Source organism: Somniosus microcephalus, unplaced genomic scaffold (genome assembly GCF_052327205.1).
Source record: "Somniosus microcephalus isolate GS21.2 unplaced genomic scaffold, FLI_Smic_1.0 unresolved_chr1, whole genome shotgun sequence".
In the NCBI taxonomy this organism is placed as follows: Eukaryota; Metazoa; Chordata; class Chondrichthyes; order Squaliformes; family Somniosidae; genus Somniosus; species Somniosus microcephalus.
In genome coordinates, this window is record NW_028225179.1 from 106,791,553 (window position 1) to 106,819,014 (window position 27,462).

At 46.5% G+C, this 27,462-nt stretch overlaps 1 protein-coding gene across 1 annotated transcript in view; it reads left to right on the top strand.

The window, feature by feature from the left end:
* Nucleotides 1–1,081: 1,081 nt before the first annotated feature.
* Nucleotides 1,082–27,462, top strand: part of LOC147095691 (uncharacterized) — a 41,295-nt gene continuing 14,914 nt past the window's right edge. The window contains exons 1-6 of the mRNA XM_085973691.1: nt 1,082–1,148; nt 1,241–1,291; nt 6,654–6,713; nt 16,043–17,275; nt 18,615–18,808; nt 21,558–21,925. Coding sequence (XP_085829817.1) covers nt 1,082–1,148; nt 1,241–1,291; nt 6,654–6,713; nt 16,043–17,275; nt 18,615–18,808; nt 21,558–21,925 — 1,973 coding nt within the window. The remainder of the gene's footprint in view (nt 1,149–1,240; nt 1,292–6,653; nt 6,714–16,042; nt 17,276–18,614; nt 18,809–21,557; nt 21,926–27,462) is intronic.

The following is a 27,462-nucleotide window of genomic DNA, read 5'->3' on the forward strand; positions in this document are numbered from 1 at the left end:
GGTCGGGGGGATTATTACTTCTTTTGTTGTTACCGTAGTCTAGCGATGGAAATTGCCTTCGCCCCAGCCAGCGCCAACAAGAGTGGCCATCTGCAGTGAGCGAAACTGAGCATCTCAAACGGCAAAGGGGAGGTGTCGCTTCAGCAGCCGAAGCCGTCAGCTCCCTTGATGTTATCGCACTTCACACGGGGGGTGATGTGTGTGTGTTTTTAATGTGTACACAGCCGGTGCTGCGGGTTCCAGCCTTGGCCAGGTTCAGGACGTTCCCCCGGCCTGGGAACATTACCCGCATTAACGAGAACAAGGTGTGACGCTGGTGTGTCAATGTTTGACCAAAAAAAACCCCAAAAAGGACTGAATTAGGTCTCCAAAAAAAACCACACACAACCCAAAGCGCTTTCATCGCTTTCCAACTCTCCACTGGCAGGGCGTCACACAGAAAAGGGGGCAAGTTCTCAAGTCAGAGCGTGGGGCTGAAAAAAAACGGAAGCTGCAATCGAAGTTGTTTTTTTTGCGCTTTAACAAATTTGGCTTCGGGTCGATTTCCACCAGTCCTCTAATAACGTCAAACTATTTTGTTTTTTTCACGCAATAGTTACTTCTCGGCGTAAATTAAAGCGTAAATCCGCAAGCGAACTCGGATTTTGGGTAAGTACATTAAAAGCAGATCCCAGGTGTCACCTCACCCAAAAAAGCTGCACCTTTCCTAATAACACTGGGGAGTTGTCAGTCGAGATTTTACCCCCCCAAAAAAAGATGCCAATTTGAAACTAACCAGCTGGGAAACTGACGGGACCGCTCGTTTCACACCCCACCGAATATCGGGTGCAGTGTAAACCTGGCGTTACATCCGACGCCTTAGATTGGGCGAATTAGATTAAAACGACCCGCCCTGTGACCATGTCATTAGAGTATGTTACTGCTGGACAAATAATTAAATTTCTGTTGCTATTTGTTTTAATTCCCCACCACCCCCTGCCAACCTGTTAAAATCGCACGCTCTCTGCGCTATATTGCCAAGCTTGCCCCGGTCGAAGAAGTCGAGGCTGAATACTCAACAAGATCGGAGGCACTGCTGGATATGGGCGCCCGTGGACACATGAACCGTTTGTACATTCTGCTGTTTTACGCAATGATCGGCAGCAATGGTGAGCACAGTTTCACTCTCAATCCACTTGAAATGTATCTTGTCGCCCGGTGATGTGCGGATAATCCTGGTGTCTCTCTGCTTGTGTTTCAGAACTCAACCGCTCAAGGTGTGCTTGTTCTGCCGTCAGTGGCTTTGCTGCCGGTAAGACCTTGTTAGAATTGGAAACTTTGCGCCGCGCCGAATTTCTGATTTTACCGATTGCTCACTGAAACTGAAATGTGTTGAATGAGTTGTGTGTTATTTCCCACCCTACGACATCTGTAGATTTTTTAATGTTTGTATTTCCTTTTCCTGACACATTTTTCCAGGGACCTGGAAATCAATGGCTTTTGGAAGGGCGGTGGGGGTTCATTTTAATTTAACCCGCCGGGCGGGAATCCGGCCGGTTTTACACCCCGCCCGATATTGCTGAGCAAAGGAGAGTGAAATTGGACGGTGCTGTAAATCCAGCCTGCCACCCGTTCCTGTCAGTTTCCTGGTTAGGTTAAAATCGACCCAGCCGCCTCATTAACCCATTCGGGGGATCATTTTAACTTTGGCAATCAGTGCAAAATGGGCGATCTGGAATGAATAATAAGACTTGCATTTATATAGTGCCTTTCACAACCACCGGATGTCTCAAAGCGCCTTACAGCCAATGAGGTACTTTTGGAGTGTAGTCACTGTTGTAATGTGGGAAACGCAGCAGCCAATTTGTGCACAGCAAGCTCCCACAAACAGCAATGTGAAAATGACCAGATAATCTGTTTTTGTTATGTTGGTTGAGGGATAAATATTGTCCAGCACACCGGGGATAACTCCCCTGCTCTTCTTCGAAATAGTGGCCGTGGGATCGTTTACGTCCACTTGAGAGCAGAGATGGGGCCTCAGTTTAACGTCTCATCCAAAAGACGGCACCTCCGACAGTGCAGCGCTCCCTCAGCACTGCACTGGAGTGTCAGCCTAGCTTTATGTGCTCAAGTCCCTGGAGTGGGACTCAAACCCATGACCTTCTGACTCAGAGGCGAGTGTGCTGCCCACTGAGCCACTGCTGACACAATTGACCCTCTATTATGCGCCCTACCCCGTAGTCCCTTCCACTGACGTAAATGAAAATCAGAAGCAACGTGTAACAGGTTGCTAATTTGCTATCGCCCATTTTACAGTATCCTCCAAAATTAAAATTGCACCCCCCCCCCCAATCATTGAGTAGTGACTGCAGGAGATGCGAGTGGACTGAAAATGTTCATTTTCCAGTGTTTGTGTTTGCCTGCGGATGGGGCAGGGAGGGAGGCTCATCCCAATGTTCGCTTTATTTTTTTTCTGGCCCGCGTGGCCCCTTTAACGCGCTGCTCGGGCCACTCAAAATTCTGCGCAAGCGCGGTTTTTCTATTTACAAGCCGGCTGCGCGGGACCTGTTTAAAGGGAACATTGGTCCATTCGGTAGCTTATCCAGTGCAGTTGATGGTTTCCAAGGGGGGAAAAAAATCAAGATTCATCGCAAGCGCTGTACTTTGCACTCAAAATGGTTTCAATCTGTTAATCTTTAATGTAGCCTCAAGCTATTAAACCCCTCGGCCGATAACTCACACTTAACGTAATAACTAAATGAACATCCCAGTCAGGTCATGGCAACCTCTATAATGTGTGTTTCTCATCAAGGAGGGAACAGAATGAGATGTTTCAGCTGTCATTAGTGCTGCACAATAAATTTTGCAAAACTGAGCTGAATTATCTGAAGTGCTTCACTGTTGCCTCTGGGAGAATCAAACGGGAATCGGTAGGAAGCAGTGTCTCTTTGTAGTGGGTACTAAAGGCTTTCCGCACCACTACCCCTCTTCGAAATATCAGAACTGATCACGGACCACAGCTCTTTCTAGACAAGTAATGGAGCTGCAAGTGGAGACATTAGATGGTGAAACTCGGTCAGACCAGACTTAGTGATTGAGTAACAAATCAGTACAATCTGACTATAACCGATCGTCTTGCAAATAGTGACCATAATCCGATTGAATTAACATAGAAACATAGAAGATAGGCGCAGGAGTAGGCCATTCGGCCCCTTGAGCCTGCTCCGCCATTTAATGAGATCATGGCTGATCAAAATGATAGTTTCATGGTTACCATTACTAGCTTTTTATTTCAGATTTATTTAATTAACTGAATTTAAATTCTGCCATGGTGGAGATTTGAACTTACATCTACTGGATCATTAATTCAAGCCTCTGGATTAGTAAGCCTAGTGACATTACCATTGTGCTACCATTCCCCTATTGATGATGTTAGGTTTGAGCGGGAGAAGGGAGAGTCACAAACCAAAGTTTTAAATGGAAGCAAGGCAAGCTTCTGAGAAATGAGGAGCCAATTGGCCACAGTAAAGTGGGCCAAGCTGTCAATGGGTAAACCTACAGACAAACAGTGGAAAGTATTCAAAGCTGTAATTGGCATGATACAAAACCAGTATATAATCCTAGAAGGCAATGGCTCCCCTGGTTTGGTCAAGCAACCATGGCCAACAAATGAGGTAGGAGACAGTTTCTGGCTAAAATAAATGGTTTATAGAACAGCAAGGAAAAGAGGAAATCCAGCCGACTGGGAGAGCGACAAAAAGCAAGAAAGGGGTACAAAGAAAATAATAATAAATCCAAAATATGGATTATGAAAACAACTTGCAAGGGCTATCAAAGCTAACAGAAAAGTTTGTATAAATATATTTAGAAAATGAGAATGGTAAAGGGGAATGTGGGTCCATTAAAGACAGATGCAAGTGACACTATAATGGAAAATAAGGAAATGACAGACTTATAAAATAAGTACTTTGTATGCATTTTCACAAAGGAGAATGAGCACATAATATCAGTGGTGCAATGGGACCTAAAAATAAATCATGGAAAGGAACATAGTGGATTTACTATAATTGTAAAAATGGCAATGAAGAAAATAAGGGGACTTAAGATAGACAAATATCCAAGACCTGATGGTTCCACCCTAGAGTATTAAACAAAATAATAAATTGCAGATGCGCTAGTCATAATTTTCCATAGCTCTCTAAATTCTATAATTGTGTAATCTTTATAGCACAGATAGAGGCCATTTAGCATGTTACGTCTGTGCTGGCTCTTTGAAAGAACTATCCAATTAGTCCCACACGCCCCACTCTTTTAGCCATTGCCCTGCATTTTTTTTCTTTTGAAGTATAAATCCAATTCCCCTTTGAAAGTTATGATTGAATCTGCTTCCACCAGTCCCTTTTAGGCAGTGCATTCCAGATCACAACAACTCGCTGTATAAAAAAAAATCTCCTCTTCTGGTTCTCTGGTTCTCTTGCCAATTATCTTATATATACCAGTGGGAACAATTTCTCCTTATCTACTCATTCAAAACCCCTCCTAAGAATCCCCTAACCTACTCTGCTCTAAGGAAACAATCCCAGCTTCTCTAGTCTCTCCACATAATTGAAGTCCCTCATCCCTGGCATTATTCTGGTAAATCTCCCCTGCACCTTCTCCAAGGTCTTGACATCCTTCCTAAAGTGTGGTGCCTCTCCTCATTCTTCCTTCCAAAATGCATCACTTCAAACTTCTCTGCCTTAAATTTCATCGTGTGGAGATGCCGGAGTTGGACTGGGGTGGACAAATGTAAGAAGTCACACAACACCAGGTTCTTCACCTGAAGAAGGAGCAGCGCTCCGAAAGCTTGTGACTTCAAATAAAGCTGTTGGACTATAACCTGGTGTTGTGTGACTTCTTACATTAAATTTCATCAGCTGTGCACTGGAATTCCCTCCATAAACCTCTCTACCTCTCCTCCTTTAAGACACACTTTAAAACCTATCTCTTTGACCAAGCTATTGGTCAGCTGTCCAAATATATCTCATTATTATGTGGCTCGGTGTCAGATTTTGTCTGATAATGTTCCTGTGAAGTGCTTTGTGATGTTTTACTACATTAAAGGTGCTGGATAAATGCACGTTATTGTTGTCTGCCCATTTCACCAGTCTGTCTATATCCCTCTGAAGTCTGCGACTGTCCTTCTCACTGTTTACTACATTTCCAAGTTTTGTGGACTTTCTTGAAAACTTTGAAATTGTGCCTTGTATATCTAAGTCCAGGTCATTAATACGTATCAAAAAGAGCAGTGGTCCCAATACCGACCCCTGGGGGACATCACTCTACACTTCCCTCCAGTCTGATTATCAATCGTTCACCACTATACTCTGCTTTCTGTCTCTTAGCCAATTTCGTATCCTTGCTGCCACTGCCACTTTAATCCTATGGGCTTCAATTTTGCTAACAAGTCTATTATGTGGTACTTTATCAAATGCCTTTTGAAAGTCCATATACACAACATCAACCACACTACCCTCAACAACCCTCTCCGTTAATTAGGAACATAGTAACAGGAGTAGGCCATTTAGCCCCTGGAGCTTGTTTCGCTATTCAATGAGATCTGTGACCTAACTCCATAAACCCGCCTTTGCCCCATATCCCTTAATACCTTTAGTTAACAGAAATCTATCAATCTCAGATTTAAAATTAACACTTGATCTTGCATCAATTGCCATTTGCGGAAGAGAGTTCCAAACTTCTATCGCCCTTTGTGTGTAGAAGTGTTTCCTAATTTCACTCCTGAAAAGTCTGTCTCTAATATTTATGCTGTGACCCCTAGTCTTAGAATCTTCAACCAGCAGAAATAATTTCTCTTTATCTATCTTATCCGTTCCCCTTAATATCTTGAAAACTTCGATCAGATTACCCCTTAATCTTCTAAATTCCAGGGAATACTACCCTAGTTTGTGTAATCTCTCCTCGTAATTCAACCCTTGGAGTCCAGGAATCATTCTGGTAAATCTGCGCTGCACTCCCTCCAAGGCCAATTTATCCTTCCTAAGGTGTAGTTAAACTTTATCAAAGAACTCAATCAACTTAGTCAAACATGATTTGCCTTTAACAAATCTGTGCTGGCTGTCATTTATTCACCCATGTTTTTCTAAGTGACAATTAATTTTGTCTTTGATTATTGTCTCTAACAGTTTCCCCACCACCGACGTTAGGCTGTAGTTACTGGATTTATCTCTTGCCCCTTTTTTGAACAGGGGTGTAACATTTGCAACAATCCAGTCCTCTGGCACCCCTCCCAAATTCAAGGAAGATTGAAAGATTGTGGGCAGAGTCTCCATTATTTCCACCCATACTTCCCTCAGCAACCTAGGATGCATCCCATCCGGTCCGGGTAACTTTTCAATTTGAGCACGGCCAAACTTTTAAGTACCTTATTTTTTATCTAATTTTTATCCTATATAATTTCTCTCCCCATTCTCCTTTACTGTGACATTGGCAGCATCCTTGTGAAGACTGTATTCTTTCAGTAACTCAACCATGCCCTCTGCCTTCACAAGAAGATTTTCTTTTTGATCCCTAATTGGCCCTACTCTTCCTTTGACTGTCCTTTTACTCTTTATAAGTTTGTAAAATACTTTAGTGTTCTCATACACTCTCTTTGCCTCTCTTATTTGCTTTTTCAGTTATCTGCACGTTCTGTATTCTGTTTGATTCTCTGCCTTATTATGAAGCTGATATTTATCGTAAGCCTTATTTTTCTGTTTCATTTTAATCTCAATTTCCTTAATCATTTAGGGAGCTTGGCTTTAGCTGCCATTCCTTTCCCTCTCATGGGAGTGTGTTTAGTCTGTGCCCGAACTATTTCCACCTTGAAGGCCTCCCACTGTTCATTTACTTTTTGCCTGCCAATCTTTGTTTCCAATCTGCTTGGGTCAGATCCCCTTTTGAACTCACTGAAATTAGCCCTCTTCCACCTTTGATTGTTGCTTATCGCTTTCCATAACTACTCTATACCTAATGATATTGTGATCACTATTTCCCAAATGCTCCCTCACTGAAACATGCTCCACTTGCCCCATTTCATTCCCCAGAACTAGATCCACCACTGCTTCCTTCCTCATTGAGGCTGGAAACATATTGATCAAAAAAGTTCTCCTGTTCAGGAATTCCTCCCTTTCCTTGCCCTTTCCAATTTGTTTCCCCAATCTATATTCGGATAATTGAAGTCCCCCATTATCCCTACTCTTTTTTTTACAATTTTTCTGGTTGTGTCCTCGGGTTGTAAAACTGAAAATTCAAATCCTTCATGTAACAAGGGAGGGAGAGAAAAACCAGAAAATTACAGACTAACATAGTTTAACATTAGTTATGGGGAAGTTACTGGAATCTATCATCAGGGGCAGAGTGATTGAGCACTTGGGCAAGCATGGGTTGATCTGCGAGAGTCAGCATGGACTTGTGAAAGGTGGATCATGACTAATCTAATTGATTCTTTTGAGGAGGGTACTAGCATGAAGTCTATGGATGTTCTTTATCTGGACTTTCAAAAGGCTTTGAAAAGGTTCCACACAGTAGATTATTAGCAACAATGAAAAGACATGGAATTGGAGGTAACCCTGTGACATAATTGGCTCGGAGGCAGGCAATAAAGGGTAATGGTCAAAGGGTGTTTTTGTGACTGGAAAGCTGTTTCCACTGCGGTTCCGCAGGACTCAGTACTGGGTCCTCTGCTCTTTGTGGTATATATCAATGATTTGGACTTGAATGTAGGAAGTATGATTAAGATATTTGCAGATGTTACATAAATTGGCCGTGTGGTTGATAATGAACAAGAAAGCTGGAGACTGCAGAAAGATATCAATGGACTGGTCAGGTGGGCAGAGCAGTGGCAAATGGAATTCAATCTGGAGAAGTGTGCGGTAATACATTTGGGGAGGGCTAACAAGGCAAGGGAATACACTATAAATGGTAGGACACTGAGAAGTGCAGAAGATCAGAGGGACCTTGGATTGCATGTCCACAGATCCCTGAAGGTAGCAGGACATAGAAACATAGAAGATAGGAGCAGGAGCAGGCCATTCGGCCCCTCGAGCCTGCTCCGCCATTCAGTGACATCATGGCTGATCATCCAAATTCAGTACCCTGTCCCTGCTTTCTCCCCATATCCCTTGATCTCTTTAGCCTTAAGAAATATATCCAACTCCTTCTTGAATATATTTAATGAATTGGCCTCCACCGCCTTCTGTGGTAGAGAATTCCACAGGTTCACCACTCTCTGGGTGAAGAAATTCCTCCTCATTTCTGTCCTAAATGGCTTACCCCTTATCCTTAGACTGTGACCCCTGGTTCTGGACTTCCCGACCATCGGGAACATCCTTCCTGCATCTAGTCTGTCCAGCCCTGTCAGAATTTTATAAGTTTCAATGAGATCCCCTCTCATTCTTCTAAATTCCAATGAGTATAAGCCCAATCGACCCAATCTCTCCTCATACGTCATTCCTGCCATCCCAGGTATCAGCCTGGTGAATCTTCGCTGCACTCCCTCCATGGCAAGAACATCCTTCCTCAGATTAGGTGACCAGGACTGCACACAATACTCAAGATGTGGTCTCACCAAGGCCCTGTACAACTGCAGCAAGACATCCTTGTTCCTGTACTCAAACCCTCTCGCTACGAAGGCCAACATACCATTTGCCTTCTTAACCACCTGCTGCACCTGCATGCTTACCTTCAGCGACTGGTGCACAAGGACACCCAGGTCTTGTTGCACTTCCCCATCTCCCAATCTATTGCCATTCAGATAATAATCTGCCTTCCTGTTTTTGACACCAAAGTGGATAACCTCGCATTTATCCATGTTATATTGCATCTGCCATGCTTCTGCCCAATTACCAAACCTGTCCAAATCATCCTGAAGTTTCTTGGCATCCTCCTCACAGCACACACGCCCACCCAGCTTTGTGTCGTCTGCAAACTTGGAGATATTACATCTCGTTCCTTCGTCTAGATCATTAATATATATTGTGAATAGCTGGTGTCCAAGGACCGATCCCTGCGGTACCCCACTAGTCACTGCCTGCCACTTGGAAAAAGACCCATTTATTCCAACTCTTTGCTTTCTGTCTGCCAACCAGTTCTCTATCCAAGTCAATACCTTGCTCCCAATCCCATGTGCCTTAACTTTACATGCTAATCTCTTATGTGGGACCTTATCGAAAGCCTTTTGAAAGTCCAAATACACCACATCTATTTTACCAGTTACATCCTCAAAAAATTCCAGTAGATTAGTCAAGCACAATTTACCTTTTGTAAATCCATGTTGACTTTGTCCGATCCTGTCACTATTTTCCAAGTGCTCTGCTATTACATCTTTTATACTGGACTCTAGCATTTTCCCCACTACCGATGTCAGGCTTACCAGTCTGTAATTCCCCGTTTTCTCTCTACCACCTTTTTTTGAATAGTGGGGTAACATTAGCTACCCTCCAATCCATGGGTACTGTTCCAGATTCCATCGAATGTTGGAAGATGATCAGCAATGCATCTACTATTTCTGTGGCCACTTCCTTAAGTACCCTAGGATGTAGATTATCAGGCCCTGGGGATTTATCAGCCTTCAATCCCATCAATTTCCCTAACACCATTTCCCTACAAATACTGATTTCTTTCAGTTCCTCCCTTTCATTAGACCCTATGTTCCCCGACATCTCTGGGAGGTTATTTGTGTCCTCCTTTGTGAAGACAGAACCAAAATATGTATTTAATTGGTCCACCATTTCTTTGTTCCCCATTATAAATTCCCCCGATTCTGACTACAAGGGACCTACGCTTGACTTCACCAATCCTTTTCTCTTCACATACCTATAAAAACTTTTCAATCAGTTTTTATGTTCCCTGCAAGCTTACTCTCATACTCTATTTTCCCCCTCTTAATTAATCCCTTTGTCCTCCTTTGTTGAATCCTAAACTGCTCCCAATCCTCAGGTTTACTGCTTTTTCTGGCAGGACAGGTAGATAAGGTGGTTAAGAAGGTATACGGGATACTTGCTTTTATTAGCCAAGGCATAGAATACAAGAGCAGGGAGGTTAGCTAGAACTGTATAAAACACTATTTCGGCCGCAGCTAGAGTACTGCGTGCAGTTCTAGTCACCACATTACAGGAAGGATGAGATTGCACTAGAGAGGGTGCAGAAGAGATTTACAAGGATGTTGCCTGGGCTGGGGAATTTTAGCTATGAGGATAGATTGGATAGGCTGGGGTTGTTTTCTTTGGAACCGAGGAGGCTGAGGGGAGACCTAATTGAGGTGTTTAAAATTATGAGGGGTCTAGATAGAGTGGATAGGAAGGACCTATTTCCCTTAGCAGAAGGGTTAATAACCAGGGGGCATAGATTTAAAGTAATTGTTCGGCGGTTTAGAGGGGATTTGAGAAGACATTTTTTCAGCCAGAGGGTAGTGGGGGTCTGGAACTCACTGCCTGAAAGGGTGGGAGAGGCAGAGACCCTCATCACATTTAAAAAGTACTTGGATATGCACTTGAAGTGCCGTAACCTACAGGGCTACGAACCAAGTGCTAGAAAATGGGATTAGGGTGGATAGCTCTTTGTCAGCCGGCACAGACAAGATGGGCCGAATGGCCTCCTTCTGTGCTGTAAATTTCTATGATTCTATCATTCTACGATAAGTCGGAAACTGCTTGAGAGGTAGGAGAGAGAGAGTAGGGATTAAAGGAACATTCTCTAACAGGCGGAATGGTGTTCCCCAAGGATCTGTACTGGGACCTCAACTTTTCACCCTACATCTAAATGACTTGGATTAAGGAATCCAGAGTCGCATAGCCAAGTTTTCAGATGACAGCAGTTAGGAAGCACAGTCAGTTGTGCAGATGGGAAGCAGGTAGTTACAAAGGGACATGTGGAGTTCAATTCGGTAACGTGTGAGGCAGTACACTTTGGATCCAAAAAGGCAAATCAACATATTTTCTCAATGTGAGAGACTAGAAACCGTGGAGGAACAAAGGGATTTGGGTGTCCACGTGCACAGATCACCAAAGGCTAGTGCATGGCTACAAAAAGTATTCAAAAAAGCTAATGGAATCATAGAATCATAGAAAGTAACAGCACGGAAGGAGGCCATTTCGGCCCATCATGTCCGCGCCGGCCAACAAAGAGCTATCCAGCCTAATCCCACTCCCCAGCTCTTGGTCCGTAGCCCTGCAGGTTAGAGTATCCCAAGTGCATATCCAAGTACTTTTTAAATGTGGTTAGGGTTCCTGCCTCTACCACCCTTTCAGGCAGTGAGTTCCAGACCCCCACAACCCTCTGGGTGAAGAAATTTCCCCTCAAATCCCCTCTAAACCTTCCCCCAATTACTTTAAATCTGTGCCCCCCTGGTTTTGACCCCTCTGCTAAGGGAAATAAGTCCTTTCTATCCACTTTATCTGTGCCCCTCATAACTTTATACACCTCAATAAGGTCTCCCCTCAGCCTCCTCTGTTCCAAGGAAAACAGACCCAGCCTATCCAGTCTTTCCTCGTAGTTAAGATTCTCTACTCCCAGCAACATCCTTGTAAATCTCCTCTGTACCCTCTCTAGTGCAATCACATCTTTCCTGTAATGTGGTGACCAGAACTGCACGCAGTACTCTAGCTGAGGTCCCTGCTCTTGTATTCTATGCCATGGCTAATAAAGGCAAGCATTCCGTATGCCTTCTTAACCACCTTATCTACCTGGCCTGCTACCTTCAGGGATGTGTGGACATGCACTCCAAGGTCCCTTTGTTCCTCTGCACTACTCACTGTCCTACCATTTAATGTGTATTCCCTTTCCTTGTTAGCCTTCCCCAAATGCATTACCTCACACTTCTCCGGATTGAATTCCATTTGCCACTGCTCTGCCCACCTGACCAATTTATTGATATCTCCCTGCCGTCTACAGCTTCCTTCTTCAGTATCAACCACACAGCCGATTTTAGTATCATCTGCAAACTTCTTAATCATACCCCCTATATTCAAGTCTAGATCATTGATATATACCACAAAAAGCAAGGGACCTAGTACTGAGCCCTGCGGAACCCCACTGGAAACAGCCTTCCAGTCACAAAAACACCCATCAACCATTACCCTCTGCTTCCTGCCTCCGAGCCAGTTTTGAATCCAACTTGACACTTTGCCCTGGATCCCATGGGCTTTTAACCTTGTGACCAGTCTGCCATGTGGAACCTTATCAAAAGCCTTGCTAATGTCCATATACACTACATCAAACACACTACCTTCATCTACCCTCCTTGTTACCTCCTCAAAAAATTGTTGGCCTTTATCTTAAGGGGGGTGAAATACAAAAGTGGAAGAAGTGATGCTTCAGGTGTACAGAGCCTTGGTCAGACCCCATCTAAGGTACTGAGTTCAGTTTTGGGCACCATTACCTCAGGAAGGATATACTAGCCTTGGGCTGGTTACAGCACAGATTCACCAGGATGATGCTGGGGCTTAAAGGATTCAATTGTGAGGACAGGTTGAATAAAGTAGGCTTGTATTCCCTTGTGGTAAGAAGGTAGAGGGGTGATCGAATTGTTTAAAGTGATTAAGGGATTCGATGGGGTAGATAGAGAGAAACTATTTCCTCTGATGGGGGGACTCTAGAACAAGAGGGCATAGATTAAATTTAGAGCCAGGCCATTAAGGGGTGATGTCAGAAAGCACTTCTTCACACAAAGGGTAGCGGAAATCTGGAACTCTCTCCCCCAAAAGGCTGTTAAGGCCGGGGGTCAATTGAAACTCTCAAGACTAAGATCGATAGTTTTTTGTTGGGTAAGGATGTTAAAGGAGATGGATCAAAGGCGGGCAAATGGAGTTGAGGTACAGATCAGGCGTGATCTAACTGAGTGTTGGAACAGACTCCAGGGGATGAATGGCCGACTCCTGTTCCTATGTTCCTATGAAATCCATGTACAAAGCTCAGCCATCGTTGTCAGAAACCTTTTGCCTGAAGATGAGATGCCAGGCAGCCAATGCTCATAATGTGAGTTGCACGGGACACAATAAAGTCATAGGCCTAGAAATTCACTATGGACCCGCCAGCTGGCTAACGGCCAAAAGTTAGCACTGGGCACGGAGCCATGTGCGACCATCAAACATTCACTTTTTGCGCCCCAAGTCGGAACCGGGCACTATTCCAGGGTGTGCCCGCCCCCGCTTGGGGCGCTGACACTGAATATCAGCGCTCTAAGTGCCGCTGCGCCACCCGATGCGGTGCGGCAGGCTGCGGTACTGCAGGCCTCCTCCTTCTCTTAAGGTGGAGGTGCCTGCAACGGGGAGATCGCCGCTGGATTGTGCCGGCAAATGAGCCCGGCACCACGGAGAAGTGCCGGGCTCGCGGAAAGCAGCCGGCAATGCCGCGGGGGGGGGTGGAGGAGGCCGGGGAAGGAGGTGCGGGCAGGCGGCCGCCGAAAAAGCGGCCGGCCGCACCTCCACCTTTATGCGCCCCACTAAGGCTGCAGTAAGGCCCTGGTCTCCGGATGTTAGTAGCGGCCGCCACGGAGGAGGCGGCGGCAACTGAATATGGGGGTCGGGCTGGCATCGGGGCGGAAACGGGGCACTGCGCACACCGATGACGTCATCGGTGCCGGCGCAGCGCTACCGGCTACCGCCGCCATTACCGCCGATCTCAATATCAGCGCAACCTCCTATACTGGCGCAGAAGCCCTCTTTAGGCGGTAACTGTGCGCAAAGCTTGCAGCGCCTTACTGAATTTCTAGGCCATAGAGTCATACAGCACAGAAGGAGGCCATTCAGCCATCGAGTCCATGCCGGCTCTCTGTCGAGCAATCCACTCAGTTCCATTTCTCCGCTCTATCCCTGTAGCCCTGCAAGTTTATTTCCCTCAAGTGCCTATTCAGTCTCCCCTTGAAAACATTGAGTGTCTCCGCTTCCACCACCTCCGTCGGCAGCGAATTCCAGGTCATCATCCACTCGCTGCGTAAAAAAGTTTTTCCTCACGTCCCCCCTGATCTCTTACCCAAAACCTTAAATCTGTGTTCCCTAGTCCTTGTACTGTCAACTAGTAGGAACAGCCTTTCCTCATCTAGCCTATCCAAACCTGTCATAATCTTGTACAAAGGTGCCAGAAGTGTTAGGAGCACGAATACTGTATCTTTTCTGGTCGGCTTTCCATTCAGCCCGTGGAACACTGAGACCCAGAGACTTGGGAGGCCATTCGACCGTGTGAAGTGTCATGGGTACACTTCTTACGTACAAAGCATTTGTGGCGCATGCGAGGAGCATTTGGGGGATTTGCCTGATCAATATTCAGTGTAACAGGAAAAATTATTTATTCATATCTCTCCGCAGAATATGACTCATCAACTTCGATGTCCGTTAGGGCAAGGTAGGTGTCCCTGGGTGGGGGAGAATCGACAGACTAATGGGGCAATTTTAAAGCAACCTGCCCATTGGGAAACTGACAGGATTGGGTACGACGCTGGTTTCACGCCCCGGCAACGTTCCCCCTGAGGTGCACGGGCGCGTGACCACATATCAATCGGGAGGCCCCATGCAGGCCGCTCACCAGCTGTTGCCTTTGGAAAAGATACTGCCCATCAAATTTAACGGGAGCACGCACGAAAACAAAAATTAGAGGGAACATTGCACCCGGCCCAATTTTACTCTCCAGTTAGTGGAGAGCAATACTGGGCGGGGTGTAAAACTGGCGTTCCGCCCCATCCCGTCGGTTTCCCTCCCACGTGAGTTAGGTTAAAACTACCCCCAGTCCTTTGCCGTTTTTTGTGCCCGAGGAGGTATAAATGGAGCGATCTCCGAACTGACTTTATGCGACTGTCTCACGTTTGCATCCAGTGTGCCTCACACGCAGTTCATAGCCCAGGTTTATAACCCAAGCAGCTCATAGAAACATAGAAGATAGGAGCAGGAGTAGGCCATTCGGCCCCTCGAGCCTGCTCCGCCATTCAATGAGATCATGGCTGATCATCCAAATTCAGTACCCTGTCCCTGCTTTCTCCCCATATCCCTTGATCCCTTTAGCTTTAAGAAATATATCTAACTCCTTCTTGAATATATTTAATGAATTGGCCTCAATTGCCCTGTGTGGTAGAGAATTCCACAGGTTCACCACTCTCTGCGTGAAGAAATTCCTCCTCATGTCAGTCCTAAATGGCTTACCCCTAAATGGCTATCCCTCGTTTTACGCCGGGGCACAGAGTCAAGATCTGGTGAACCCGTTCACAAAAACCTCTCACAAACAATAGTTTTCGATGCTTAAGATCATAAGAACATAAGAAATAGGAGCAGGAGTCGGCCATTCGGCCCCTCAAGCCTGCTGTGCCATTCAATAAGATCATGGCTGATCTTCTACCTCATCTCCACTTCCCTGCACTATCCCCATATCCCTTAAAATTCATAAATCTATTGATCTCAGTCTTGAATATACCAAGTGACTGAGCCTCCACAGCCCTCTGGGGTAGAGAATTCCAAAGATTCACCACCCTCTGAGTGAAGAAATTTCTCCTAATCTCAGTCCTAAATGGCCAACCCCTTATTCTGAGACTGTGACCCCTGGTTCTAGACTCCCCAGCCAGGGGAAACATCCTCCCCGCATCTACCCTGTCAAGCCTTGTAAGAATTTTGTATGTTTCAATGAAATCACCTCCCATTCTTCTAAACTCTAGAGAATATAGGCCTAGTCCACTCAATCTCTCCTCATAGAACAATCCCCCCATCCCAGGAAACAGTCTGGTGAACCTTTGTTGCACTCCCTCTATGGCAAGTATATCCTTCCTTAGGTAAGGAGGCCAAAACTGTACACAGTACTCCAGGTGTGGTCTCACCAGGGCCCTATATAATTGCAGAAAGAAGTCTCAGATCCTCTTGCAATAAAGGCCAACGTTCCTTTTGCTTTCCTAATTGCTTGCTGTACCTGCATGTTAACTTTCAGTGATTCGTGTACAAGGACACCCAGGTCCCTCTGAACACCAACATTTCCCAATTTCCTACCATTTAAAAAATGCTCTGCTTTTCCATTTTTCCCGACCAAAGTGGATAACTTGTTTAATACTATTTAGCAGGTTCTTCTGGGTTGATTATATCTGGAAGAAGATTCATTGCCATTTTTCTGGAAAATCATTCCAACACTGCGATCCTCGCCTTGAATATTATTACTTATGAGAGAGCTGCCAACGTGAATGTCTCCATTGCCAATCCGCCTTTCCATCGGTCCCAAATCATCGGAGCCAGCAGCAGTGCTGTCATAAACCTGGAGTCCTCCTACATGCTGAAAGGTAACGAGATTTCCAGAAAAGTGATAACCATCACTGCGGACGAGGACGTTTCAGTTGTTGTGCTCAACACGCGGTACAATACCCAGGATGCCTTTTTGAATTTGCCCGTTGTCAACCTGGGGACGACATACTTTGTTGTCACTTACAACGGGATCCGATCCAACCACAGGCAGTTCGCTATCGGCAACGGCAACGAACATGTCCAGATCAGCATAACCGTAGTGGGTTTGCTGGCGTTCAACGGGACCGAGTACTTGGACAGGCAGAAGTTCTCCTTCATCATGGAGCCAAACCAGGCCATTCAGTTTCAGAGCGAAGTCGACTTGACGGGCACCAAGATCGTGTCCTCCAAACCCGTGGCCGTGTTCAGCGGCAACCGGTGCATTATAATCTCCTCCACCGATTGCGACCACGTCGCCGAGCAGCTGTACCCGCTGGACAAGTGGTCCTACTCGTTTGCCATTTTCCCCTTGATGGACAAGGAGACGCTGGACATCATCAGTGTCGTGGCTGCCGAGGACGACACAGCCGTCAACATTTACACAGACGAGGGCAACGTCAACTACATGCTCCAGGAAGGGACTCACGTTAACCTCACCGTGACCGGGGGGATGATCGTGAACTCGGCCAAGGCCGTCATGGTGACCTACCTGTCGACAGGGGGGAGCACGTCTCTGGTCCTGACCTTTGACCCCTTCCTGGTGAATATCATACCGTCGGCCTATTTCAGCGTTTTCTACGTGTTTGTGACCATAGCCAACTTTCACAATTACATCCTAATCGTTTCATCCACGCCCAGTTATAAACAGATCATTCTAGATGGCAAGCCTCTGTCCGCCTACCCCTCAGAGAACACCACATTCTGGGACTTCACTGCGACACGAATCTACCTGGGAAAAACTGCAGGCCGTTACGTGATATTTCACGCCGACTCTCTATTTGGGATATACATCTATGGGATTGCACGTGGAGAGTCCTATGGATACTCGATGGGTGGCAAAAGGAATAGCCCTGGTAAGTACCCCTTCTCTTCATACTTGAGTATTCATGCAAAGCAGCCGAGATTAATAACTACAAAAGAGACGAAATTCATCTTGGACAGCAGGTGGTATCACCTGAGCCGCCAGTTATGCGCCCTACCTGATACTCAATACCATTGACTGCAATGGAACTGAATACCGGACGGTGGGTGTAACGGGTGGCCTACTTCTACTCCAATGGAATGAATTATATAACCCCTTGCCACCGATGTACTGTGCTTTCTGAAAGAAAGAAAGACTTGCATTCATATAGCGCCGTTCATTACCACCGGACAGCTCAAAGTGCTTTACAGCCAATGAAGTACTTTGAAACTCATAAAATTCTAACAGGACTAGACAGACTAGATGCAGGAAGGATGTTCCTGATGGCGGGGGAGTCAAGAACCAGGGATCACAGTCTAAGGATAAGGGGTAAGCCATTTAGGACAGAGATGAGGAGGAATTTCTTCACCCAGAGAGTGGTGAACCTGTGGAATTCTCTACCACAGAAGGCAGTTGAGGCCAATTCATTAAATATATTCAAGAAGGAGTTGGATATATTTCTTAAGGCTAAAGGGGTATGGGGAGAAAGCAGGGACAGGGTACTGAATTTGGATGATCAGCCATGATCGCATTGAATGGCGGAGCAGGCTCGAGGGGCCAAATGGCCTACTCCTATCTTTCTAAATGTAGTCACTGTTGTAATGTGGGAAATGCGGCAGCCAATTTGCACACAGCAAGCTCTCACAAACAGCAATGTGATAATGACCAGATAATCTGTTTTTGTTATTTTGGTTGTGGGATAAATATTAAACACCAGGGGATAACTCCCCTGCTTTTCTTCGAAATAGTGCGGTGGGATTTTTTAGGTCCAACTGATGAGGGCAGAGGGGGCCTTGATTTAATGTCTCATCTGAAAGACAGCACCTTCAACAGTGCAGCACTCCCTCAGCACTGCACTGGAGTGTCAGTCCTGGATTTTTGTGCTCAAGTTCCTGGAGTGGGACTTGAACCCACAACTTTCAAGACTCAGAGGTGAGTGTGCTACCACACTGAGCCACGGCTGACGCTGTGGTTGATGAGTTCAATTTCCACAGGTATTCCCCCTGCTCATCCAGCGTAGTTTTGGCGGAAGAGCCGTGAGAACACGGGGGGGGGGAGGGGTGAAACACCGGCACAAACTGCGGACGAGCGGGAGAACAACGCGGAAAACCTCCGCACTGTTAAAATAGGACTCATCCTGCCTGCACTTGCTTCTTTCATGGGCTTTAGGAAATATTAGTACAAAAACAATTGACCGAAATCATTTCAACGCTTGTTTTCTTTCGCTCTAGAAGCAAGAAAGATGGCATCGTTCATTTGCCTGACCCAGGCCGCCGAGTACACCTTCCCGTCCAGTATACTTGCTAGTGCGGGGGTCACTGTTACAGACGTTCACCTCATTGACCCCACGTGCCGCGCGCACCAGCAAGATGAGAACTGGATCGTTATCACGGCTCCGTTTAACTCCTGTGGCACTATTATCAGCGTAAGTGCTCCATTTTACGCTCTCCCCCGTCGGCTGGTAGGCGAGGCGCTTGCAACAGCGTGCGTCAGTAAAATCTTTACTGCGTTTGAGCTAGGGTGGAGAACGGGCGGACCTGGCGAGGGTGAAACTTTGAGACGACATAGACTGAATTCAATGGGTTCGCATTGGGGGAGTTGTTCAAATTCAAAGGGTGGAACATAGTCACGCTACCGCTATTGGGTCACTGGAGGGCACAAGATGGAAGGAGGGAAACACACGGTTGTGTGCAAGATTTGACACGCACGTGGTATTGGTCATCAGACGTGAACCAAATTACATCAAATTTACAGCACAGAAACAGGCCATATTCATGCTCCATACCAGCTCCCTTCCACTTGAATTACTTCATCTCATCCTCCTTCTCACCCTTTCTCCCTCGTGTGTTTATCTAGCTTCCCCTTAAATGCACCTATGCTGTTCGCCTCAACTACTCGCTGTGTTCCACATTCGCCCCAGTCTCTGAGTAAAGAAGTTTCTCCTGAATTCCCTCTTGGATTTATTGCTGACTATCATATTTCTGAATAGAATGTGGATTGCTCAGGTTATCCACAGAGGTGACAGTAAGTGCCCTTCAGCTTTCAGAAAGCGGCAGCATAGTACATAAGAATGTAAGAACATAAGAACATAAGAAGTAAGAGTAGGGGTCGGCCATACGGCCCCTCGAGCCTGCTCCGCCATTCAATAAGATCATGGCTGATCATCGACCTCAACTCCACTTTCCCGCCTGATCCCCATATCCCTTGACTCCCCTAGAGTCCAAAAATCTATCGATCTCAGCCTTGAATACACTCGAAGACTCAGCATTCACAGCCCTCTGGAGCAGAGAATTCCAAAGATTCACAACCCTCTGAGTGAAGAAATTCCTCCTCATCTCAGTCTTAAAAGACCGACCCCTTATCCTGAGACCATGCCCCCTAGTTCTAGACACCCCAGCCAGGGGAAACAACCTCTCAGCATCTACCCTGTCAATCCCCCTCAGAATCTTGTATGTTTCAATGAGATCACCTCTCATTCTTCTAAACTCCAGAGAGTATAGGCCCAATCTACACAATCTCTCATCAAAGGACAGCCCTCTCATCCCAGGAATCAATCTAGTGAACCTTTGTTGCACCGCCTCCAAGGCAAGTATATCCTTCCTTAGATAAGGAGACCAAAAATGTGCACAGTACTCCAGGTGTGGTCTCACCAAGGCCCTGTACAATTGTAACAAGACTTCCTTACTCTTATACTCCAACCCCTTGCAATAAAGGTCAACATGCCATTTGTCTACCTTATTGCTTGCTGTACCTGCATGCTAACTTTCTGTGTTCTTGCATGAGGACACCCAAATCTCTCTGAACACCAACATTTGAAAATTTCTCACCATTTAAAAAATATTCTGTCTTTCTATTCTTCCGACCAAAGTGAGTAACCTCACATTTCCCTACATTATACTGGATCTGCCACCTCGCTGCCCACTCACTTAGTCTGTCTATATCTCTTTGCAGACTCTTTGGGCTGGATTTTACCTGCCGAGATGAGTTGGGGGTGGGACTGCTGCCTTCCGGATTATCGTCCCGCCCCCAGCGATGTCCGATGCACAGCTGCTATTTTCCCCTGATTGGTCCTGTTAACAGGCAGTTAAGTGCCTATACTCCTCTTCCTGTCGCTAGGAGTTGGGTCCTTGCGCAAATCGGGGACCTGTCTCCTGGGAAGATTGTTTGGAGGTGGGTTGGGAGCGGGTTTGATTTTGCCAGTAGTCCCACCTCCAAACCCGCCTCCTCAGGGCTGGTAAAATCCAGCCCTTCATGTTCTCCTCACAGCTTACTGTCTCACCTAGCTTTGTATCATCAGCAAACTTGTTGTGGGCGAGCAAGAGAGCTCAGTATCGTGCTGCCTGCCGAGTTTATTGAAGGCCACAACCAGGGAGATAGTTGAGGACATTGCGTTTCTGTACTTGAAATAAGAATTCACTTATTTACAAAGAAAGGAACAAAGATCTTGTATTTATATCGCGCCTTTCATGACCTCAGGATGACCCAACGCACTTTACAGTCAATGAAGTACTTTTTGAAGTGTAGCCATTGTTGTGATGTAGGAAACGCAGCAGCAAATCTGCGCACAGCAAGCTCCCACAAACAACAATGCGACTAATTTCCCGCATGACAACAGTGACTCCACTTCAAAAGTACTTCATTGGCTGTAAAGTGCTTTGAGATATCTGGTGGTCGGAAAGGCGCTACATAAATGCAAGTCTTTCTTTGTTAATGGCCAGATAATCCGTTTTTAAGTAATGTTGGAGGAGGGATAAATATTGGCCCAGGACACCGAGGAGAACTGCCCTGCTCTTTTTCAAATAGTGGCCGTGGGATCTTTTACGTCCACCCGAGAGAGCAGACGGGGCCTCGGTCTAACATCAGATCCAAAAGACGGCACCTCTGACAGTGCAGTGCTCCCTCAGCACTGCACTGGGAGTGTCAGCCTAGATTTGGGACTTGGACCCATGACCTTCCGATAATTAGAAGAGGAGAGGAATAAGATATTAGCTTGTGCGGACAGGGACGATAACGAGCATCATGTGGGTCCAAAACAAGAATCAGTGTTAGCCAGTTACTTGATTCAAAATGTTCTCCTCGCAGGTTGCTGTTAATAACCCCAATTATCTTCCTTCCACAATGATATGTTATGCTCACTGCATATTTACCACGATTTAAATACTTTATTGTCGCAGAATGAATCCGGAAAGGTCGTTTATATAAATACCATCTACGGGAGCATCCCTCGCACCCCCATTCACCGTCTAGAGATCGAGCTGAAGTGTGAGATGTCGATGAACGAGAGCGTCACGATGGGCTTCATGCTCCAGACAAATCACCTGGTTCGCGTCGGACACTATAACGTATCCTTTAGATTGTTTCGCTCCGTAAATTACGATGACCCCGTTTTGCAATTCCCTTATCAAACCGAACTGAACGGGACACTGTACATTCAGATGGAGGCGGAGACCAATGACGTCGGAGTGCAGGTCTTCACAGAGAGCTGTGTGTCTGCACCGGTGTTGAATTCAAACAAAATGCCGTACACCATCATTCAGAACGGGTAATGGCTGGAATTATCTCTTTTGTAACATAGAAACATAGAAAAATAGGAGCAGGAGTCGGCCATTCGGCCCTTCGAACCTGCTCCGCCATTCAATCTGATCATGGCTGATCCTCTATCTCAATACCATAATCCCGCTCTCTCCCCATACCCCTTGATGCCTTTTGTGTCTAGAAATCTATCTATCTCCTTCTTAAATGTATTCAATGGCTTGGCCTCCACAGCCTTCTGTGGTAGAGAATTCCACAGGTTCACCACCCTCTGAGTGAAGAAATTTCTCCTGATCTCAGTCCTAAATGTCCTACCCTTGTGCAATTAGTGATATCCCTTCTGGGGGTCAATAATATCCCTAATTGACCAGGGGGGGGGTGGGGGGAAACTCACGGGATCGGGTAGAACGCCACGCCTGATATTACACTCCTTTGACTTCAGTCAAGAGTAAACCCGAACCCTCAGTTTGCCGACAAGCGGCTGAGGTAAAAATTGGCCGTCCGGATTTAAGTTTTACTGCACAGGCTTTGTAACCATTATATTGGAAGAGCAGGGCGCTGATTCACTTGCTGCTGGAAGTGTACAATCCACCACGACATGTCATCTAGATATAATTCCAATTACATGTTGTAGGGGTGAAATTGGACCAGGCTAGGGCACAGCAAACAAGCCCTTGCACTGCATGCTTGATATTCATTTCCATTGAAGTACAATGGAGCAAAATCTCGGGCGGGGCATACAGCGGGCGGGCGATGCGATACCGCCTGTGCGCATCGGCGCCCTTGTCCAGTTTCACCCGCAAGTCGTGTTCTGTAAATTGTACTGACCTTCAGGCAGTAACCCGGCGACCCACTAGTGATTAAAGTCATGGACCTGAAGGTCGGAAGACACGGCCAGAGACTGAACCACTGCTGGCGCAGGCGTGGCGTCATGTGGGAACGTGAAAAATTCAATACGAACATATGAATTAGGAGCAGGAGTCGGCCACTCGGCCCCTCGAGCCTGCTCCGCCATTCAGTAAGATCATGGCTGATCCGATTACTGCACATTCCAGCCCTACCCCCGATAACCGTTCACCCCCCTTGCTGATCAAGAATCTATCTACCTCTGCCTTAAAAATATTCAAAGACTCTGCTTCCACCGCCCTCTGAGGAAGAGAGGTCTAAAGACTCATGACCCTCGGTGAGAATTTTTTTTCCTCATCTCTGTCTTAAATGGGCAACCGCTTACTTTTAAACAGTGACCCCTAGTTCTAGATTCTCCCACAAGAGGAAACATCCTCTCCACATCCACCCTGTCCAGGCCCCTCAGGATCTTCTATGTTTCAATCAAGTCACCTCTTACTCTTCTAAACTCCGGCGGATACAAGCCTAGCCTGTCCAACCTTTCCTCATAAGACAACCTGCCCATTCCAGGTATTAGTCTAGTAAACCTCTGAACTGCTTCCAATGCATAGAAAGAAAGACTTGCATTTCTATAGCGCCTTTCACCGCCACCGGACGTCTCAAAGCACTTTACAGCCAATGAAGTACTTTTGAAGTGGAGTCACTGTTGTAATGCGGGAAACGTGGCAGCCAATTTGCGCACAGCAAGCTCCCACAAACAGCAATGTGATAATGACCAGATACAGTAATCTGTTTTTTTTTTAGTGATGTTGATTGAAAGAAAGGAAGACTTGCATTTATATAGCGCCTTTCACCGCCACCAGACATCTCAAAGCGCTTTACAGCCAATGAAGTACTTTTGAAGTGGAGTCACTGTTGTAATGTGGGAAATAATATTGAGGGATAAATATTGGCCTAGGATACCGGGGAGAACTCCCCAGCTCTTTTTTGAAATAGTGGCCATGGGATCTTTTACGTCCACCTGAGGGGGCAGACGGGGCCTCGGTTTAATGTCTCACATGAAAGTCGGCACCTCCGACAGTGCAGCACTCCCTCAGCACTGCACTGGAGTGTCAGCCTAGAGTTTTGTGCTCAGCTCTCTGGAGAGGGGCTTGAACCCACAACCTTCTGACTCAGAGGTGAGAGGTGCTACCCACTGAGCCACACACTGAGGCAGTCCCGACGTTTGGTTGCCCTCCTCCCACCTTGGATCCTTCTCGCTGATGCACTCTTAGTTGGCACCATCAGTTAGGGAGTCATTTGGTGCAACAGAGTAAAAAGTCAAAGTCTACCCCTCAGTGTGCTGAACCCCACCTCATGTTGGACTTCTTGGGGAGCTAAAAGTTTAACATTTGAATACAAAAGTTGTGCCAAAGGAGTGATGGAGGCAGACTCAATCATGGCTTTCAAAAGGGAGCTGGATAAGTACCTGAAGGAAAAGAAATTGCAGGGTAAGGGAAATGGCAGGGGCACTGGGACTAGCTGAAGTGCTCTTGCAGTTAGCCGGCATGGGTTTGACGGGCCGAATGGCCTTCTTCCGTGCTGCAACCATTCTATGATTCTATGAGAAAGGAGTGGAGGGTTTCATAGAATGACACAGCACAGAAGGAGGCCATTCGGCCCATCATGCCTGTGCCGGCTCTTTAGCAGACCTATCCAATTAGCCCCACTCCCCTGCTCTTTCCCTATAGCCCTGTAAATTTTTTCCCTTCAAGTATTTATCCAATTCTCTTTTGAAAGTTACTATAGAATCTGCTTCCACCGCCCTTTCAGGCAGCGCATTCCGGATCACAACAACTCGCTGCGTAACAAAGTGTTTCCTCATGTCACCTCTGGTTCTTTTGCCAATCACCTTAAATCTCTGTCCTCTGGTTACCAACCCTTCTGCCACTGGAAGCAGTTTCTCCTTATTTACCCTCTCAAAACCATTCATGATTGTGAACACCTCTATCAAATCTCCTCTTAACCTTCTCTGCTCTAAGGAGAACAACCCCAGCTTCTCCAGTCTCTGCACGTAACTGAAGTCCCTCATCCCTGGTACCATTCCAGTAAATCTCTACTGCATCCTCTCCAAGGCCTGGACATCCTCCCTAAAGTAATGCAACATCTCTAATCAAGAAGGGAGAAGGGCGTAAACTAGATAACTGTGGACCGTTCAGACAAACGTCAGTGCTAGGTAAACTTCTCGTAGCCGTGATGCGGGATATAATGAATCGTCACTTAGTCGGACGTGAGTTAGTTGCGGACGGTTAGCACGAATTTACAAAAGGTAAGTCGTATCTGAAAAGAATAATAAAGTCCTTTGAGGAAATAACTCGAGTGTGTTGCCAAAGGAAACACACACATTCCTTTCAATCAGGAGTTCGCTCCAGGAAATAAAGTATAAAAAATTTCAAAAGCAGGCTGTCCCTTTAAAGGTGTAATGTTAAACTAAAGCGCAGGGCGGGAATCCCACGGAAGGAGGTGGAATGCCGATTTCACACCCTGCCCAATATTACTCTCCGATGAAGAGTAAAATTGGGGCGGGGTGGGGGGTAAAACCAGGCGTCGCCCCCCGATCCTGTCAGTTTCTCGAGAGGCACGTTAGGTGAAAATTGCCCCCGCTCTATTTAAAGGCACAGTCCACCTAACTGGGAGCCCCAATCTTCAGGTACAAATGCTGAAGTGGTGTCCTGCAAGTAGCATCACCGTCCCAATGAGGTAAGCTCCGCTGCGTTAACATGTTAAATTGAACCCCGACAGTTTCCGGGCGGAAGTTCCTGCCCAGCCAAACCCCCTGTTAGCGGAGCTCCATAACATAACATAAGAAATAGGAGCAGGAGTAGGCCATTCGGCCCCTCGAGCCTGCTCCGCCATTCAATAAGATCATGGCTGATCTGATCTTGGCCTCAACTCCACTTTCACAGAATCACAGAAACCCCACAGTGCAGATAGAGGCCATTTCAGCCCATCGAGCCTGCACCGACACATATCCCACCCGATCCCCGTAACCCCTTCACCAACACATATCCCACCCTATCCCCGTAACCCCACGTATTTAATCCCCCTAACACTAAGGGTCAATTTATCATAGCCAATCAACCTAACCTGCACATCTTTGGACTGTGGGAGGAAACCGGAGCACCCGGAGGAAACCCACGCAAACACAGGGAGAATGTGCAAACTCCACACAGACAGTCGCCCGAGGCCGGATTCGAACCCGGGTCCCTGGCGCTGTGAGGCAACAGTGCTAACCACTATGCCACTGTGCTGCCCCGTCCGCTCCCAATAACCCTTGACTCCCCTGTAGCTCAAATATCTGTCTATCTCCACCTTGAATATATTCAATGACTCCGCCTCCACAGCTCTCTGGGGAAGAGAATTCCAGAGATTCACGACCCTCTGAGAGAAGAAATTCCTCCTCATCTCCGTTTTAACTGGGCGACCCCTTATTCTGAAACTGTGCCCCATAGTTCTAGATACCCCCACTAGGGGAAACATCCTCTCAGCATCCACCCTGTCAATTCCCCTCAGAATCTGATATGTTTCAATAAGATCCCCTCTCATTCTGCTCAACTCCAATGAGTATAGGCCCAACCTGCTCAATCTTTCCTCATAAGACAACCCCTTCATCCCAGGAATCAACCGAGTGAACCTTCTCTGAACTGCCTGCAATGCAAGTATATCCCTCCTTAAATAAGGAGACCAAATCTGCACACAGTATTCCAGGTGTGGTCTTACCAAAGCCCTGTACAGTTGTAGCAAGACTTCTCTACTTTTATACTCCATACCCCTTGCAATAAAGGCCAACATTCTATTTGCCTTCCTAATTACTTGCTGTACCTGCATGCTAACTTTTTGGCCTAGAAATTCGGTGGGCTGCGCCACCAGTTAGCGCCTAAAGAGGGCACTCAGTGGCTTTAGCGCCACTGGCCACACCTCCCGCGATATTTAGCGGGGCGCTAATGGTGGCGTTAGCCTTAAGAAGGGGAGGAAGGCCTGCAGTACCGCAGCACGCCGTGCTGCAGCGTGTGGCGCTGCGGCATGTTGTGCTGCGATATTCAGTTTCAGCGCCCCCAAGAGGGACGCGGGGCACCTCGAGCAGCGCCCCGCGTCCCTTTTGGGGTGCTCAAACTGAATTTCCGGCGGGCGCAACGGCTCCGTTCGCAGCAGTAATTCCAGCGTCCAGGCGAGCTTGGCGCCCCAAATTTCTAGGCCTTTGTGTTTCATGTACAAGGATACCCAGATCCCTCGGTACCGCAGCATTCTGTAGTCTCTCCATTTAAATAATAATTTGCTTTTTTATTCTTCCTACCAAAGTGGATAACCTCACATTTTCCCACATTATACTCCATCTGCCAGATTTTTGCCCACTCACTTAACCTATCTATATCCCTTTGCAGATTCTTTGTGTCCTACTCACAACTTGCTTTCCCACCAATATTTGTATCATCAGCAAATTTGGGAACAGTATCCAAGTCATTAATATAGATTGTAAATAGTTGAGGCCCCAACACTGATCCTTGTGGCACCCCACTAGTTACAGTTTGCCAACCTGAAAATGACACATTTATCCCAACTCTTTGTTTTCTGTTAGTTAGCCAATCCTCTATCCATGCTAATATATTACCCCCAACCCCATGAGCTCTTAACTTCTGCAGTAACCTTTTATGTGGCACCTTA